At 39.5% G+C, this 14,816-nt stretch overlaps 1 protein-coding gene across 12 annotated transcripts in view; it reads right to left on the reverse strand.

The window, feature by feature from the left end:
* Positions 1 to 14,816, reverse strand: part of NCOR1 (nuclear receptor corepressor 1) — a 185,631-nt gene that overhangs the window by 23,866 nt on the left and 146,949 nt on the right. For 8 of the 12 annotated variants that reach the window (XM_003262619.4, XM_030799740.1, XM_030799746.1 and 5 more), the window contains 9 exons: positions 14,511 to 14,738; positions 12,092 to 12,301; positions 11,467 to 11,616; positions 10,657 to 10,782; positions 7,398 to 7,563; positions 6,697 to 7,190; positions 3,831 to 3,959; positions 3,269 to 3,426; positions 2,878 to 3,101 (listed from right to left, as the gene is read on the reverse strand). In XM_003262619.4, coding sequence (XP_003262667.1) covers positions 2,878 to 3,101; positions 3,269 to 3,426; positions 3,831 to 3,959; positions 6,697 to 7,190; positions 7,398 to 7,563; positions 10,657 to 10,782; positions 11,467 to 11,616; positions 12,092 to 12,301; positions 14,511 to 14,738 — 1,885 coding nt within the window. The remainder of the gene's footprint in view (positions 1 to 2,877; positions 3,102 to 3,268; positions 3,427 to 3,830; positions 3,960 to 6,696; positions 7,191 to 7,397; positions 7,564 to 10,656; positions 10,783 to 11,466; positions 11,617 to 12,091; positions 12,302 to 14,510; positions 14,739 to 14,816) is intronic. The other 4 variants (XM_030799750.1, XM_030799749.1, XM_030799747.1 and 1 more) reach the window with 2 other exon arrangements.

Genomic DNA, 14,816 nt, shown 5'->3' on the forward strand with positions numbered 1-14,816 from the left:
ATTAGAGAAGTGCAAATGAAGCCAGGTGCAGTGGCTCATGCCTGTAATCCCACCACTTTGGGAAGCTGAGGCGGGTAGATCAGCTAAGGTCAGGAGTTCGAGAACAGCCTGGCCAACATAGTGAAACCCTGTCTCTACTAAAAATACAAAAATTAACTGGGTATGGTGGCAGGAGCCTGTAATCCTAGCTACTTAGGAGGCTGAGGCAGGAGAATCACTTGAACCTGGAAGGTGGAGGTTGCAGTGAGCTAAGATTACACCACTGCACTCTAGCCTGGGCAACAGGGCAAGACACTGGTTTTTTTTTTTTTTTTTTTTTTAAAAAAAGAGTAAGTGCAAATCAAAACCAAAATGAGATACCATCTCACGCCAGTCAGAATGGCTATTAAAAAGTGAAAAAATAACAGATCCTGGCAAGACTGTGGAGAAAATGGAACACTTATACACTGTTGGTGGGAGTGTAAATTAGTTCAACCATTGTGGAAGACACTGTGGAAATTCCTCAAAGACCTAAATACAGAACTACCACTCAACCCAACAATCCCATTACTGGGTATATACCCAAAGGAATATAAATCATTCTATTATAAAGACACATGCACGTGTATGTTCACTGTAGCACTACTGACAACAGCAAAGACATGGAATCAACCCAAATGCCCATCAGTGATTGATTGGATAAAGACAATGTGGTACATATACACCATGGAATACTATGCAGCCATGAAAAAGAATGAGCTCCTGTCCTTTTCAGGGACATGGATGGAGCTGGAGGCCATTATCCTTAGCAAACTAACGCAAGAACAGAAAACCAAATACCACGTGTTCTCACTTATAAGTGGGAGCTAAATGGTGAGAACACACGGACACATGGAAGAGAACACCACACACTAGGGCCTATTGGAGGGCAGAGGGTGGGAGGAGGAGGCTCAGGAAAAAATAACTAATGGGTACCAGGCTTAATACCTGGGTGACAAAATAATCTTTACAACAAACCCCCACAACGCAAGTTTACCTGTATAAAAAACCTGCACATGTACTCCTGAACTTAAAATGAAAGTTAAATAAATAAATAACTAAAATGAAAATCAGCTGATGCTGTTTTCTAACACCACAGATTGTGTGAACATTTTCATCAGGAATGGACCATGACAATGCTATACAGTTTTCCATTTTTCTTTGATAATTGCATTTCTTTTCTTTTTTTGGTTTTGTTTTGGCTGAAAGGGAATAAATGTGCTTTCATCTTATCCTTAAGGTTATCCAGCTGCTTCTAACGACTAAGTCCGAGATTTGCTTCAAAATTATCCAGTTTGGGGGTTGGGGCAAGCGGGGATAAAAATGAAACAAAACTCATCATACACTGATGATTACCAAAATTGGGTGATGGATACCTAGAGGTGTATTATACTTGTTCTCTCTACTTTTGTATGTATTTGAAAACCCACAATAATCTTTTTTTAAAAAGAAGACCATTTAGCTTCTTATTTATGTTCTTCTTTCTGCTCTTTGCTCACTTTGATGGGTTGGTAGGTAGGCTGGAGAATCACTTCTGCTACAAATTTCTCTTTTTCAGGCTCTGAGCCATGGCTTCCATTACTCTGGCTCATCTGTCCTCTACGTCTTCCAGGTATTTGCCAGAATCTTTGATCTGCCCATATCTCAGTCTTGTTCTCAGCATTCTTTTTATTTTATTTTATTTTTTTTTTGGGACGGAGTCTCACTATGTTGCCCAGGCTGCAGTGCAATGGCATGATCTCGGGTTCAAGTTATTCTTCCACCCAGGTTCAAGCGATTCTTCTGCCTCAGCCTCCTGAGTAGCTGGGATTACAGGCACCTGCCATCATGCCTGGCTAATTTTTTTTTGTATTTCTGTAGAGACGGGGTTTCACCATGTTGGCCAGGTTGGTCTTGAGCTCCTGACCTCAGATGGTGCACCCAGCTTGGCCTCCCAAAGTGCTGAGATTACAGGCATGAGCCACCATGCCCGGCCTTCTCAGCATTCTTAAATTTATTTCCCTTTGTGCTTGTTAACTATAATTTAACATTTGCTAGTATTTAGTCTACCACTTTGAAGCAAGAATCCTGTGTCCACTTTATTTTAACCAAGCACAGAATATCAGGTAAGAAGATATGCTCTTTATCACAGAGCCCTGGCATATAACATGTTTCCACTCATGATGCCACTATTGGCTTCCCTTTCCTTTATTTAAGGTCACCTTAAAATATGTATGTGTGTGTGTATACATATGTGTGTATATCCATACACATATATATAATTATTCACTGACAGAAGTCTGAGGACTAGAATAAAATATAAATGCAGAAGCAAGCAAACAAACAAAAAATATATATATAAACTTTTTTTTGTAGAGATGAGATCTCACTATGTTGCCCAGGCTGGTCTCAAATTCCTGGGCTCACGCAATCCTCCTACCTCCCAAAGTGCTGCCTCCCAAAGTGCTGGCATTATAGGTATAAGCCACTATGCCTGGCCAATATCACCTTCTTAAACTTCTACTGATGCTGACCCAGTAGAAACCATTGAGACAGATAAATACGAGAGGTATTATTCGGAAGGACCACTGAAGTGTCCCCAAACCACTACCAAACTACACATTCTTCTTAACTGTCTTTACAAACCAACAAACAGAATATAATCGTCTTTTGAACATATATTAAAAAGTCATAGTACCAAATGCCAAGACAGTGGACATTCTAAGAATAATATTCAGGGGGAAGAAAGCTCATTTACACTTTCCTGGGAATAAAGGCAAATGAACTTTAGTTGTGAGAAACAAATTCCTTATCCTGTAGATATATTCCATTTGTTTTACTGTTGGGAAATTTATATATAATTTGGAATAAAGATCATACCTTCCCCTGGATTTGTCCACAAGATTTTCTGGAGAGACCCTTGAACCTGGTCTTTGATGATGGACAGACTGAGCCTGGGATTCTGGGCTGTAACGGTTTGATGTTTTAGTCCTCACAGGTGTAGACACCAAAGCAGATGGTGAGTTCTGGAATGTAGAAGTAGGAGGCTGCTGGGGAGTCTGCGAGGAAACTTGATTTCTAGCAAAATCTTGTGTGATAATTTGCTGTGAATGAGAAAAGAAGGAAGTGGTAAAATTCATTGAGTACTTGCAAAAAAAAAAAAAGTATTAAGAAATCTAGATATCTTTATTATAAATTTCTTTTTCTATATGAAATCTGCTTTCCCCATGATCAAAAAAGAAAAATTAACTAAGAATAATGAAAAACTTACACAGATGTGATCAGCAAGTGTGATCAGCCGATGGGTCCTGGGCACTTGCCCCATTCCCTCTGCCTGTGAAGAAGGGGGCAGCTGTTGTTGGGGAGATGGTGATTCCTGCTGTGGTCGATAGTGATGTAATGGTCCTTCATATTGTCTGGTAGGATCATCTAGTAGAGAACACACAGATGTCTTACTCCAGGAATGTCTGTGCTTTTCACTCATTATCAAAGATGAAATATAATTCAGATGAACACATGAAAGGATGTGGTACATAGCTCCAAACAAAGAACTTATCTTAATTTTGGAAAAAAAATATTATTCACTGAAGAAGTCTGAGGAATAGTAGAAGAAAATATAAATGCAGGAGTAAGCAAACAAAATTAATATAAACTATTTTCTGTATCATTAAAAAATAAAAAAGAATCGATAGCTGTTTCTAAAGCAGGCTCATGTAAGATTACCCTAAAACAAACAAAACAAGTTAATTCTTACTATGGTCTAGACAGATAATTAGAAGCAAATGGTAAATGCAAATATGAAAACATGTAAATGGTAGCTTAAGAAGACATACTTTCGGCTTGATTTGCCTTAACAACCTCTGGCTGATAGGTCTGCAGTTTTTCCTGGGGTGGCGCAGGTGAGCTGGCAGGACTTATCACCTCAATAGCATCGCTAGGTGTTTCATACCTGTGAGAAGATACTTTAAGAAAAGAAAATTTTATTTCAAAACTAATCCTGGGAAAAGTTTCTGAAGTCTAAGTTCTTCACACCCATAGCAGATTTTCAATTCTGATCAACCATGTTCAATGGTATTTCAGGTTAATGAGGGTTTTCTGAAGTTTTATGGGCTTTAAGACATGTTTTAGGCTGGGTGCAGTGGCTCATGCCTGTAATCCCAGCACTTTGGGAGGCCAAGGCAGGTGGATCACCTGAGGTCGGGGGTTTGAGACCAGCCTGACCAACGTGGAGAAACCCTGTCTCTACTAAAAAAAAATACAAAATTAGTAGGGCGTGGTAGCTCATGCCTGTAATCCCAGCTACTCGGGAGGCTGAGGCCGGAGAATCGCTTGAACCCGGGAGGCGGAGGTTGTGGTGAGCTGAGACTGTGCCATTGCACTCCATCCTGGGCAACAAGAGTGAAACTCCGTCTCAAAAAAAAAAAAAAAAAGACATGTTTTGAAGCCCAATAATAAACACTGAAATGAGGCAGAACAGAGAACAGATTTATGATATTTTCCTGGGAGCTGGAAAAGAAATCACCAGGGAACATTTATCGAAGAGGTTAATAAACAAATGAGGGAGTAGATCTCAATAACTGATTCCAATAATTCCAATTCTGTGGGACATTCTGTTCTTAGAAAAACGCTGAGGCTATAAAGCTGCTTCATTCACCACCATGATGATTTTAAAGCTATGGATTATATAACACTATATAATGATTTTCTCAAATAACTGGAGTATTGCTAACAAAAGTTACTCCAAACATTAATAATTTTTTAGCACTGTGTTACATTGTGAAAATAACCAGAAATGGTAGAGAATGTCTGAAGGGAAGTATATCCCCAGAAAGGGAGGATGTCAACCAACTCTGGAGGATACCCACATCAGAAAAGGACCTCCTCTAAGACGCAGTTCCCAAGTAAACAGAGGGGCTATGCAGTGGGGCTAACAGGCAGCTTTTCACAGTCCTGCCATGGCCTCAGAGCTGACAGTTGGGAGCAGATGTAACCGCCTGCTCAGGAACCTCTGAATTCAGAGGGCTCTTCACATCTACAAACTACACTACAGAATCTGAGAGCACTGAATGAACTCTGCTCCCTAGCCACCACCTGCTCCTCTGGTACTCAACAGTCCTTCCTATCCCCACCAGGTCATGGAAACTGCAGCTACCTGGGTTCTAGTACACTTAGGAGATTGGAAACTTGATAAATGGGACAGAAATGATCATTGAGAAACTAAAATGAATCACTATATTCTAAGAAGTTTATGGTAATTTGTGACTTTTGTATCCACTGTTACTCATCACTGTTTATGTATTCAACATCCTAAATCTGCTTACAACTTCCAATATTCACTCAGTAGAAAGTCAGAATCCGAACCATGTTCACATTGTTCTTGAAGCCTTAAGGGGCAAGACTATAGCAATGGACTTCACCTTCAGGATGAGGAAGGCTCTCAAGAGTCAAACTGAAAACCACACTGAAGAACTGTACATAGCCTTTGGACATCATGGAATTCACTGACCAGTGACAAAAAAGATAACCACACACACAGACATGGACACTCAGAAAAGATGAGCTTTCTATTTTCACACCTTCTGGAAATCAAATTCCTACAGCAACGTTTGGTTTGTGATGCAAACTGAAAAGAAATATTTAATCCAATGATTAAGGAACCCATGTGCTATATCATTCAATAAGCCCAGGTGGGATCTCCCAGTGTGCCGGCGACTTCCCTTCAAAAGACCTATTCATACAACTACAGAATATCTCTTTCTCGGCTAGCAATTTTCTGCATGCAGAAAATCTGTATTGCAGATTTTCCTAATCCCAGGTTAAAAGAAGTCTTTTGTCTACACATCACTACCTCTCTCTCTAAAAGCCTCAGCAATGAGGTAGATATGACCTAAACAGATTATAATTCAGCTAGTGGATACTTAGAGATCAAAAGAACTGCACATTGCATTCTGGAGCATGAGAAATCATTTTTTTTCATGACATCTAACTCTACTGAATTTATTCAATGGAGATAACAGAAAGATGACTATATATGGTTAAATTACTTCCAGTATTAGCAGATGCTTATTTAAATACTTGCTTGTTCTTTCTGAAATTCCACATAGAATTGAGGCAATAGTTTAAAAGAAAATTTAAAAAGTAACTTTTCTAGCATTTTAATGTAGACCTGTGAATTCTAACAGATTTGCAGTGTAGCCATCATAATGACTAACCAGACTTGAACAAAATCCAACTTGCAAAAAAGATGCAATATAAATACCAATCACCAATAATAGGTAGTTTCACTTTTAAAAATCTGTGTCTTAGAAAAAGGATATTAGAGGCTTTGGGGTATTGGCATAAATATAGAACCGTGTCCTAGCAAATGCTTCCTGAGAAATTACACCTCAGCAGCACAGAGCCTGGCGATATATCCATTACCTTTCAGATGCCTAAATATGTTAATAAGGTCTGCCTTCTACTTTCCAGATTTAATTACATGAATGATAACGGTTTTCTTGTGAAAGATACATTGATAGGCTTATATGTAGGAAACTGGGATATTTAAATAATCATAAAAACAGCAGAAGATACATTTTTGCATTACATTTACTATCAACCATTAGGATTTTTAAATACCATATAGTTCTACTTGATCTAAAGAATAAAGTAATTCTTTACTCAGACATCACATGGTGAAACTCGGATTGAGATACATACAGCTACTAGAAGAGTCTGAACTTTGAGAGCCACGTTCCCTCGCATCCTTGTCCGAGGCAATTTGCCGGGTGATGATCACGTCTATGAAGTTAGCTGCAGTAATGGTAGTCTTCCCTCGGGTCCTTAGCTCTTCCTCATATCTGGATTTTGGAGGAGGCCCTTTATCTTTCCCAGCCTCAGAATAAACTACTGAAGAATGAGGCTGGGGCTTGCCACTTGGAAAGGCTGAAGAAGTGTATAAACACTGAACAGATCTCTTCTCCACCTCCAGGGTTTTCTGCTCTAGCTGCTGCTGTTCACTAACTGCTGCTGACCTGCTTCTCAAATTTTCTTCTAACCTGGCAGCTTCATGCTTACTCTCTTTTGTTTTGGACACATCCATCTGGGGTGCAGAAGCTGCAGCATCCACAAGAGCAGCCAGGGCATCCGCAGCAGTGTTGTAACGGGAGGCTGGCAGGCCTTGGCTTATTGAAGGGCCCCCAGCAGGCAGTGGCCTGTAAATAAAACCAAATCACAGCTCTGTGAAGGGAAGACCATTTGCTGGGAATGTGGTGGGGAGATGGAAGGACAAACTGCAACAACAAAAAAAGGCTTCATGGCACGGGCAGAAAAGCATGACTATACTTAGACTATTGCAGTCACAAATTTTAAAATGTATATGCAAGAGACATTTTTTGTCAAAATATGTACAAGAGACTGACATGATTCGTAGCTGAGCAGTTGGATCCAAAGGTGTGATTACACTGGTTCCATTGGTTCCTTGGAAAACACTGGGTCTCTGTTGCAACATGGTCTCCTGAGTTCTTACTGAAGGGGAAGGTGAGCGAACATATCCATGACTGCCAGGTCGGCCAGGCTGTTCTGAGCCTGCAGAGGTGAAAAAGAAAAAGAAACAAAGACATAAGGAGGAAGCTAGAGACAAAAGGAAGCAATGCTTATGGATTGTTTATTTCCTAACATACCTAAATAGAAAAAAGGAAAACAAGACAAGAAACTTGATAGTCTACTTTCTGGTCTTTCCAGAAATATGTTCTAAAAGTTTCCAAATAAAGATGCAATAAAACCGCAGCAGTAACTTGAAACAAAACATCAGCCATCATTTACTGTTATTTCCATTTCTCTGATAAATTTCAATCTTGATTCCAGAAATAAAACAGCACCAACAAGAAGTACTACTACAAATCATGTTAAGTTCATCTTTCCAATTTTTCCTCAAACTCTAGTGTGTATATGATTTCCAAAATCTAATCAGGCACAACTTTCTAAGCATCATAATGAAAATAATATACCACTGCTACACTAGGGTTTGAGACTGTTTCATTCAACCACAGTTTGCCCTGCTTCACTTCTTCACTGTCCCCTTCACAGGTGACTCTCTCAGCAAGCTCTCTCTTTTGAAATGAAATCATTCACATTATCTTCCCACAAAAAACTTGGCTCCCACAATTACACTTCTACAATATTTGGTATGTTTTTGTTCACTTAACTCTAACTCTCTCATAACAAAGTCAGAGCTTGGACTTAGTAAGAACTACTTCACGTAGAGGATTTTGAACTCTCAAATCCCTCCCCAATCACTTTCTTCTTGACCTCGTCTTGTTCTGTGTCCTCACTCCAACCTTCTAACATGCTCACTGGCTTCATAACAGTTAGCTGTTTCAGCACACACCCCTCTTCTCACAGACACCACCACCTCAGCCAGGCTTCTCAGCAGTTTTCCTCCCTTCTAACCATTCATCAGCTTTTATGAATATTTATTTTTTTAATTAAATTAAAAAATTTTTAAGGGACAGTGTCATGCTCTGTCACCCAGGATGGAGTGCAGTGACACTCCATAGCTCACTGTAGCCTCAAACTCCTGGCTTCAAGGGATTGTCCCACTTCAGCCTCCTGAGTAGCTAGGACTACAGGTGCGCACCACGGCTCCTCGCTAATTTTTTATATATATATTTTAGAGACAGGGTCTCACCATGTTGCTGAGGCTGGTCTTGGAATTCCTGGCCTCAAGCAATCCTCTTGCCTTGGCCTCCTGAGTAGCTGGGATTACAGGCATGAGCCACCATGCCCAACTTATCTGAGTATTTCTATGGGATATATTCCTAGACGTGGAATTACTAGACGAAAGAGTATTTAAAATTTTTATCTCCACAGAGGCTACACCAATTTACACTGCCATTGACAACATGAGTGTCTGTTTCTGCAGAAACTCCAACACAATATTTGTCAACTTTCTTACATGTCCGATGCAGAGAAATGGTATCTTTGTGCCTTAAATATAAATTTTGTTCATCAGTAGGATCACAAACATTTTAAAAATCTAGTCTCTACCAAAGTTATGTCTCATTTGTATGAGGGTTTCTTAATTAAATCAATTTTCCATGTTTTATGCAATTAACATGGAATCAATATTACAGTTCTGCCTTACAATTCATTAAAGCATTTCCTATAGTCAGATTCTTAAGTGATTTTTATTGTACACAGATAAAGATACATAGATAATCTTACTATACATAGATTATACAAGATCCTCTGGGTGAAGTAGTTATAGCTAAATGTGTTTGAGCTTTGCAACCATTGAATTATTTAACTCCTAAGAAATGATTTTATTGGACCAAATATGATGACTCACTTTTGGGCTCCTTCCATATATTGCCATTCATATTGATTTCAAAGGTTTGTTTCCTATGACAATATCAATGTGACAACCTTCTGCCACTGTGCCATTTGGTTCTGCAACTAACTCTCTGACCACGTCTCTGCTTCCTTTTGCCCTGAACTAAATCAACTCTCCTGGTAATATCTAAAGACTGACTTACTCTTCTTTTGACACTCTTGCCCCTTGGACATCTCATTCAAGCCAGAGCTTCAGCTCTTGTAGGTGACTCCTAAATCAGTATCTCCAAGCTCTGTCTTTTCTTCTGAGTACCAGATCAGAGTATCTTACAATACAGACATGGTCAATGATTTGATTTCATTAAAAGAAGTGAAAAGGGCACGTATACCATGGATAAAAAAGATTCCCCATGGACACATGAGATTAGGTATAGGCTGGGCAACCCAAATCCAAGTCAGAAATGCTCCAACATCCAAAACTTTTTAGCTGACATGATACTCAAAGTAAACACTCACTGGAGCATTTCAAACTTCATTACTTTTGGATTAGGGATGTCCAACTGGCATAATGCCAATATTCCAAAATTCAAAAACATCCTGATTCCAAGCATTTGGGATATTCAATCTGTATGTCTAAAATCATTATCTCTTTGCTTTCACTCATCATGCTCTATCTTTATTGCAGACTAATCTTGTTTCTCATCTCTTTCTCACTCCCCATATCTAGTTAAGTCCCTTTGAGTGTACAGTGATATTCCTCCCAGCAGTTCTTTTCTGGCCATTCCCAGTGTAAAGTATTCCAGGCTGCCATTAGGACGCACATGAACTACTGGGAGTCTCACTGGCCTTCTGGGACCAGCCATACCCACCCTTCAGGGTTTTAATCCACCTATTCCACTCATGTGTAAATGTCCCTCTGATCATGTCACCTGCCTCCTGGATACAACATTTCATTGTAATTCAAGATGCTACACAAGCTGCTAACTGTATTTTCCATTCCTCCTCTAAACTCAAGCTCAACAACACCTTCATATCTAGGAGTTTTTGCTAGGGCTGTTCTTTCAGCCTTGAAAGCTCTGTGACCAATATCTTCAGGCCCAACCGCAGTCCACTGTTTGCACCAAATAAAAATGATATCTTCACCATGAAAACATTTTTCCGTGTAAAATTCATGTTTCCACCATCTCAGCTGCTACAGCACTTTCACCTGTTTTTCACTTGGGGCCTGTAATAACGTTGTCTTAGAATTTTTCTTTGCATCAAAACTTTTTGTGCACAGCATTAAGCACAGTGTACAAGACTACTAAGATGTGTCCAGAGAATGGAAGAGCAGTGCCTTTCACTGACCTGGCCGCAGGTAGAGGTCGGAGGAAGCCGCAGCAATCCGTTCCCGCTCCCGCTCCTTCTCCCGCTCCCGCTCCCGTTCCCGTTCCCTCTCAGCACTTGCAGCAGCTGCAAGGTGTGTTGGGTGTCCTGTAAAACATAAACCTGCAGCTTAAAGATAAAAATATCAACTGACTGAGTATATCAAACAATTCTGAAATTCTAAGTGACTGAAAATTTTTCAAAAAGCTTCAAATTTGGGATATAAGAAGTTTGTTTTGGCTGGGTGCAGTGGCTGACACCTATAATCTCAGCACTTCGGGAGGCCAAGGCAGGTGGATCACCGGAGGCCAGGAGTTTGTGACCAGCCTGGGCAACATAGTGAGACCCTGTCTCTACTAAAAACACACAAAAAAATTAGCCAGGTGTGGTGGCATGCACCTGTAATCCCAGCTACTCCAGAGGCTGAGGCACGAGAATCTCTTGAACCTGGGAGATGGCGGTTGCAGTGAGCTGAGATCACACCACTGCACTCCAGCCTGGGCAACAGAGCCAGACTCTGTCTCCAAAACAAAAACAAAAACAAAAACAAGAAAAGAGAAAAAGAAGTTTGTTTTATTAAGAGTCCTGGGTAAGAACTGAAGCATAACATAAGCTTTTAAGGCATTTCTAAGGTATCTAGTGACAGCTGGCACCTAAGAACTACTATTAAATGTTAAAAGAAAAACAAGAAACCAAATAAGGAAAAATTGCCCAAGGTAGCTTAAAAGGCTATGTTGTAAAAATGTAAACATGATGGTTCTATCACAGAGGTATGTAACTGTAGAATCTCACCTGGAGACATGGAAGCAGAGTTGTACGGCCTGGGAGGGAAAGTAATCTGTGTACCAGGAATATAAGTGATTCTGTCCATGGGAGGAGTGCTTGTTCCCCCTGGATGAGGCACTAAAATTGTTGGAGGCATATTGGTCAGGTCAATGATTCCTATCCAAAAGACAATACAATTTATGTTAAGTGTTATTCTAAAGGTACAGAACCATACATGACTTTTGGATTTTTTCTATCTCTGTGAATCAAGGGTAATTTGTATATAATATAAATAAAAATGTTTACTATCATCATTACTTTTTAAGACATTCTTTAACTCTAAAGAAGGATATTGAAGACTGTACTTCACATCAGTAACCTCAAAGTATGGGCAGATTAAAGAGACAGAGCAAATTTGTAAGACATGGATTACAAATACTCAGCACAAGGATTTGGTTTAGTTAATTTCAGTATTCACCAAAACACCTTGTCTCAATGTTGTCTCTGGGCTAAAAAGTCTATGGGAAGAAGGATATAGTGTTCTTTTCTTTCTTTCTTTCCATCATTCATTCAACAAGTATTTATTGAGTACCTAAGAAACACTAGGTAAACATAATAAATTCTACGAATTCTGAAATGCAAAGACACACACCTCTCGTTGCTGGGTATGGGAGACCCAGTGGCTGCTCTCTTGGGGAGAGTCCTCTGGCCACATCTGGACGCAAGTTCACTTGCATCTGTTGTGAGGTAATGTAATCATTTAAGATTGTCTGTCTTGTGTTCTCCATTGCGTAAAGCTGATACTGACTTGGGTAACCTGGAGTTGGTGAAAGCTGTCTCTGAAACAGGTAAGCAGCTGCTGCTGATTGAGAGAATGAAAGAAAGGCACTGAGTTTTGTCCTGGCTGAAATGCATTTGCTAAACACCATGTACAAAAGAGTAGAGAAAAATCACATGCTGAGCTAGTGCACATGGGACTTTTACTTAGCTACAAGGATTAAGGTGGATTTATTTTAGACCTTGATGTATTAGCAATATCAATTCTAATTCATTCTAATGTCTGAGATGTAATGGAAAAGGGGAAGGATAACAGTAGCTAAAAACTTCTCAAGTAGTTTTACTTTCAATCTTTGACATGTAATTTTATTATATTTTTACCTGGCATCTGCAAGAGTTGTGTTTGAAAATAAAATTGTTTTTATAGTAATGATCATCCAATACAACCGACAGAAATGTATACGAAAACACTTTGTGGCAATCAGTAACTTTACTCTCCAGGGGGTGAAAACGATTATAGACTATAAGCATTTAATTAGTCCATGTGTTTGGAGCAGTGATTGGCAAACTTTTGACATAAAGGGCCAAATGGTAAATATATTTTAGGCTTTGTGGGCCATTTTGCATTTGTCACAGCTACTCAACTCTGTCACTGTAGCACAAAAAGAGCTACAGAAAAAAAGAATAAATGGTGTGGCTGTATCCAAATAAACTTTATTTACAAACACAAGTGGCAACAGGATTTGGCCAAAAAGCTGTATTTTTTAGCAACCCCTAGGTGAGAGAAGGACACAAGACACAAGACACGAGGAAGGGGTAGGTATGGTAAAAAGTAGAAGATAATGTCTCTCTCCTCAAAACATTATAATCCAACTCAGGCTCAAAAACAAGCAAATGAAACCACTACAAAATGAAGACTATGATAAACACTAAATAGAAGCTAGAAACATTCCATTTTGTCTGAGAACTTGAGTGACCTATTTTATATGTATATGTTCTCCCTAGAAAAACAAATAACATGTTTTCTGGAATATGTGCTTCTCCTTCGTCTAGAAGCTAGGTAAGTCTGTCAGCTGACACAATCTGGGAGACAGTGCCCTAAGTAATAGGTATTGGGCTCCTCTGAAACAGTGTTGTCAAATGACAAATAATTTGATGGCATTTACACAGCTTTTAGATAAAATATTTCCCACAGGTACTTTGCCATTATGAAATGTAAATAACCCTTATAATTCTTACTTTTAAAATTTAGCATACTGATAATGAAAAATTCTTCTCTAAGGACCAAAGTGAGGCACAAGTATTCTGTGTCCTAATTTGCACCTGAAGGATACTTATTAAGCAAAGAGTTTATTTAGGCCAGAGAAGAGGTCTGAGCAGAAAACACATGTGTGACTGGGCTCAGCCAACAGTGGCAAGGAAGAGCAAGGACTGCACCCTGGGAGGACAAGGTGCAGCTGCTGGTCCTGCAGATTATAACAGCCCAGCCAAGTCTCTCTGTACCAACCGATGTGACTGCTCCTCTCCCCTCCCTGTGTAAAACACAGTGCCCTCTGCCCAGCACAGACTGCTCTCTAGAAACCTGCACGTCTGCACCTATCAGATTCTGTCTACCAATGTCAGTGGTGTTCTAAAGTTTCTTCCAGCTGTACTTGTTACTAGAAGTATATAACTTAATGACATAATTTGTAAATCAAGGAAGAATGAAGAGTGGTTTCTCTGAAAACTAATAGCTTGGGAAAGACTTGATAACAGAAGTTGAATCACGTGTGGACTAGACAACTTTAAAAGGCTGGAAAAAAAATCTAGAAGGATTCTGTATTTAGATTGCTTGGAAGTGTCTTTACTTGGAAGTTCTAGCTTTACTTAAAAAAAAAAAATTTCTTTTATATAAGACAGTGAGGTTTAATCACTTGTTTACGAAAAAGCCTTGGCCTTAGATCAGAGTTCTGGTAAATGAACGTCTATTTATGCTGTAAGTTAACATGTTTGAGGTATGCCTCTGTCATTTTAACATAATTATTCACATTAACCCACTTTTTCAACTAGCTTCACCACGTGCCATCAGATAAGAGAGCTTTTCATATACTATTATTTTTAGTTCTTTACTGGGTGCTGATTTTATTTCTTGATCTGGGTGCTGGTAACATGGGGGAATTTAGTTTGTGAAAATTCACTGAGCTGTACATTAATGATACTTGCAATTGTACTATATTGTACAACAACAGAAAGCTGAAAAGTCATACAGGTGGCATATTTATTTGCCATAAATTATCACTGTATTTTGTGTTTACCAGGATCCAAAGCCCTGTGAAAAGGCATGGCTGGATCCAAGTGCGTGGGCAGGTGGCTCCGATAAACCTCTCCTGCAGTGCTGCCTCTGTGATGGGGATCAAACGGACTGTGGCTCACGACAGGGTCCACCCCAGGCACTGGAGACTTCGCTGGGATACTTTCCCTCTGGGTAGGGGTCAGTGTCGATTTCCTTTCATGATTGGTAGACTTGTTAGAAGGAATTGTAACTGGAAAAAAAGAGCCAATGCCACAAGTTCTTAAGAAGCTTGCAAAGTATGATAATATTTGTCCATTTCTCAACCATT

This window comes from Nomascus leucogenys, chromosome 19, assembly GCF_006542625.1.
Source record: "Nomascus leucogenys isolate Asia chromosome 19, Asia_NLE_v1, whole genome shotgun sequence".
In the NCBI taxonomy this organism is placed as follows: domain Eukaryota; kingdom Metazoa; phylum Chordata; class Mammalia; order Primates; family Hylobatidae; genus Nomascus; species Nomascus leucogenys.